At 58.2% G+C, this 4121-nt stretch overlaps 1 protein-coding gene across 1 annotated transcript; it reads left to right on the forward strand.

Annotated features, from left to right (window-relative positions):
* The first annotated feature begins 625 nt into the window (after window positions 1-625).
* ATF4 (activating transcription factor 4) lies at window positions 626-3908 on the forward strand. Its single transcript, XM_062012837.1, has 3 exons — window positions 626-1123; window positions 2108-2425; window positions 2961-3908. The coding sequence occupies exons 2-3, from the start codon at window positions 2209-2211 to the stop codon at window positions 3821-3823; spliced, it is 1080 nt and encodes a 359-aa protein (XP_061868821.1). The 5' UTR covers window positions 626-1123; window positions 2108-2208; the 3' UTR covers window positions 3824-3908.
* Window positions 3909-4121: the final 213 nt, after the last annotated feature.

Below are 4121 nucleotides of genomic sequence, written 5' to 3' on the forward strand. Positions count from 1 at the left end.
CAGCTCTGCAGCGAAGCTTTGCGTGAGCCGCTCTGGGTGAACACTGCGCCACGGCCGCACAGGCACCCTCACGCACGCACACAAACACGCAGCCTGTGCCCCAGAGCTGCCATAATCTACGTGCTGCATGTGTGTGTGGAGGGAGGTGGGCAGGCCGGCACGGAGGGAAGCCGAGGCTGCCTTAGGTTGACATGTTATCTGCAGGAGCAGGAGGCCATGGCAGGAGGCTGCCGAGGCACCAGCTCGGCGGGGCTTTCTGTAGAGAACAAAAGGGGCCGCAGGGAATTGGAGGGAGGGAAACGCATGGTGCTTCGAGCAGCACATGTCGGCGAAGGCATGGCGCTGCGGTGAGGGGCGGCGCGGCACGTCCTCCCCCCCTCGCCCACCGGCCCCGGGAGCCATCTCCTTGCCCAGGTGTTCTTTCTCGCCCCCCTCCGGCTTCCCCCCAGTATCTGGCCTCCTTCGGGCCCTGGCCAATGACAGCTCGCAGCGCACGTCACCGGCTCGCTCCTGGCCAATCAGCGCCCCCCTTCCCACGTGGCCGTCTGCGTGACGCCCAGTCTTTGTTGGCGGTTAAACCATCCCCCAAGGGACGGGGCGGGGAGGGGGGGAGCGACCTCAGCTGCTCCGGTCACGTGACGCGGCTTCGGGGGCGGCGGATGGACACCATATAGTCCCGTCCAACGCCACGCCGCCGCCTCTGCCGCTCCGTAATGGTGTTGCGGCTTTTGTCGGCGTCTCCCGCGTACAATCCGAGGAAGAATGGAGGGATAGAAGCCCAGAAAGAGAGGCTGCGGGCCGGCGGGCGGTGGCGAGGCGGGTGACGCGCGGCGGAAGGACACATCACGGCCGGATCTCGTTTTGCTTCAGGCGGTGCCGCTATAAAGGGGGTGCGCGGGCGGTGCCGCCTCATTGTGTGCCTGTCGCTGGCAACGGGAAAAGTGTGAGTGGTCGTGCGTGGGCGCAGCGGCTTCCCGCGCGGCGTGGCCCGGAGCAGCCTCCCCGTCCCCTGGCCGCCATGGCTCTTTAAGGGCGGCAGGGCCAGCGGCGGCATCGGCCAGTGCAGCGGGCGCAGCAGCAGCGGCGGCGGCCTCAGCACATCCCCGGCATCTGCAACCATGGCGTGAGTATCGTGTGTGAGGGACGGATATGCCCTCAGCTCCGCGTTCCTGGTCGCCCTCTTCTCCCCTTTGAGGAGGCTTCGGGGTCGGGCTTTAGGACCCGTATGGCTGCGCGTGGTATCTCACGGGGGGAAATAAAAGAACATGTAGGTAATGGGAAGAATGGAGGTAGGGGGGATGGGCAGTCAGGCATTTTTGCGGGGCTCAGCCTCCCCGGGGCGACGGGTGTCAGGAATGGCAGGAAATGCCATTTCAGAAGAGGTGATGAAGGATTCCCGTGTGCGTTCTCGTTCGAGAAAACTCGATTCCCGAAAGCTGGGAATTTTCCAGTTGCGTGGAAGTAGAGAGTAGTACGTTCACAGGGAGGGCTTCGTCCCCACACACGTGGGGGAAATGCTGTTGGAGCGGGGCACTGAAGTACCCCGATATGTAGGGTCTGTTGCCTCGTCTCGAGTAGATTAGTGGGGCCTGTCGATCTTAAGTCAGACCATATGAACTGCGGGGGTTTCATAACCCTCAGGAAATTCCAGTAAAAGGGAGGAGGGGAGGGGTGACATTTAGCCTTAGGGTGAGAAACCGAACCCCGATTTCTAAGCACAGTTGAGAAAGGTCCGTCGTCCTCTTTCCACGTCGCCTCCATCACCGCAGCCTCGGTGCTGAGCCCCCGTCAAGCTCGAGGAGGCGGCGGGTGCTGGAGGTGTGGTGGAAACGTGGCACGATACAAAATGGCGGTGACGGCGGGATCGCAAAATGGCGGCAGGCGTTGAGGGCGGGACCGCAGCGCTGCTGTGACCATGTTTGGGCAGGAGGCAGCGTGGCGCCCCCGCGTGGCCCCAACGGGGTGCCAATGGTGGCGGGAATGGCGGCCCCTGAGCTGGCAGCTCCTCCAAGCCGGCATCGGGGGCACTGTCGGAGCCGGCACTGCTTCCTGAAAGCTGCCGTGCTGGTGGAATGGGCCCTGATGAATCCGAGTTTTTTATTTGCAGGTTTTTCAAGGCAGCGCACAGCAGCATTGCTGTAGTGGACAAAAAGACCCTCTACTCATCGTCTACATCCTTTGACGTCAAAGCGTTACAAACCGACGAAGATGAGCCTCTTGAACAACGAGATGCTGTTGGGGGATTCGTTATCCCCCTTCAGCCAGCCGTGTTCGGTGGCTGAGGAAAGTCTGGGACTCCTAGATGACTACCTGGAGGTGGCCGAGCCCCTCAGTTCGCATGGGTTCTCCAGCGACAAGGCTAAGGCAGTCTCCTCCAATTGGCTTGCTGTGGACAGTTTAGGCAACACCATAGATAGCAGCCAGGGTAAGGCATTTGTTATTTGTGTAAAGCACACAGTGGCACATGTTCTAATAACACAGCAATGCTAGTTGTTTAATTGCAATGTTTTCATAAGCGTGAAGGCAGCCCAACATACCACCTCTGCTTGGGAAAGCGTGTACGTTGCTCTGCTTAACACCACACGAAATTGCTAGTTATTGGAGTGGCAAATGGTAAAGAGACGCTTCTCTTGTCTTTTTAATAACATACCAACCTTTATGGTGCTCCTCGGAAGAAGTCACAAACAACTAGCATGGCTAGACCTTACTGATGGCCTCAGATTCCTTCAGTCTTGGAGTAAGGGGGATGGAATGTCAGAGCAGCTGATAGTTTGCATTATGCTCGGCAACAGTCTGCAGCTAAATGGCTGGCAGGGTGTCTCTTTTCAGTGGCTGAACTTTCTCATAGTGCTGTGAGAGAGGGGAGATGGTGTAAAAGCTGAGCTGCTAGAGATGCTTTTGAGGAGCTTGGATTGTGTTGATTGCTAGTTAAATGGTGTGGTTTCTCTTCTGTTGCGCAGAGGATGCCTTCTCTGGCATGGAGTGGATGGTGGAGAAGATGGATCTGAAGGAATTTGATTTTGATGCCCTGTTAGGTATGGAACACCTGGAAGCCACCGTCTCACCAGACGAGCTGATGGCCACGTTGGAAGACACGTGTGATCTCCTATTTAACCCTCCCATCCAAGAATTTCATAACAAAGAACCTCCACCGATCACCGACCTAATGGCCCATCTCCCCGAGTCTCCCATGGGGGCGGATCCCGTGGCCCCCCTGGCTCCCCTTTGGTCCTTCCCCCTCTCCCCAGAGTCCCTGACTTCCACTCCAGACCATTCATTTAGTTTAGAACTAGGTAGCGAAGTGGATGTTCTGGAAGGAGAAAGAAAACAGGAGGGCCCCACCTTTCTAGTAGTGATCTTAAAGTCCGAGAAGGAGGAGGAGAACAACCATTCCGACGATAGTGGCATATGCATGAGCCCAGACTCCTACCTGGGGACGCCCCAGCACAGCCCCACGGCTGTGCTGGGGTCCCCCCGCGACACCCCCTTCCCTGCAGACGGCCCCCGTGCTGCCACGCGCCCCACACCCTATGAACGCCCCGCTGACAAAGCGGCCACTGCTGCCTCAGCCAAAGCCAAGGGGGAGAAGAAGATGGACAAGAAACTGAAGAAGATGGAGCAGAACAAGACAGCTGCCACACGATACCGGCAGAAGAAAAGGGCAGAGCAGGAGGCGCTCTCGGGGGAATGCAGGGAGCTGGAGCAGAAGAACCAGGCCCTGAAAGAGAAAGCTGATTCCCTCAGCAAGGAAATCCAGTACCTGAAAGATCTGATCGAGGAGGTCCGCAGGGCCAAGGGCAAGCGGGCCAGAGTCCCTGAGTAGGCTAGTTGTCAGTTCCTGTGTGCCTGTAAATACGCGCGCTGCTGGAGCTTGTGTTTCGCTGTCTAATAAATTATTTTATAGTAAAGCTGTCAGTTGTGGCCTGAGCTCGCTGCTTACCTACGGGAAGGTGCAGGATGTGGCCCCACACCTGGGGCTGTGCCAGAGTGCTTTGCGTCCCTGTGGGCTGAAGCCAGGGAGTCTGAGCTGTACCCAGACTGGCACTGGCAAAGGCAGGCTCCAGTTTGGAGGAGTTGTGACTTGAACCTGGGTGAGACCAAGGTGTACAGAAGCAGGAAAA

This window comes from Colius striatus, chromosome 1, assembly GCF_028858725.1.
Source record: "Colius striatus isolate bColStr4 chromosome 1, bColStr4.1.hap1, whole genome shotgun sequence".
NCBI lineage: Eukaryota > Metazoa > Chordata > Aves > Coliiformes > Coliidae > Colius > Colius striatus.

Bases quoted from the DNA above. Each gene is read 5' to 3' on its own strand.
- ATF4 (XM_062012837.1), top strand. From the start codon at position 2,209: ATGAGCCTCTTGAACAACGAGATGCTGTTGGGGGATTCGTTATCCCCC. The intron at 2,426-2,960 runs GTAAGGCATTTG...TCTGTTGCGCAG, and splicing joins CACCATAGATAGCAGCCAGG to AGGATGCCTTCTCTGGCATG.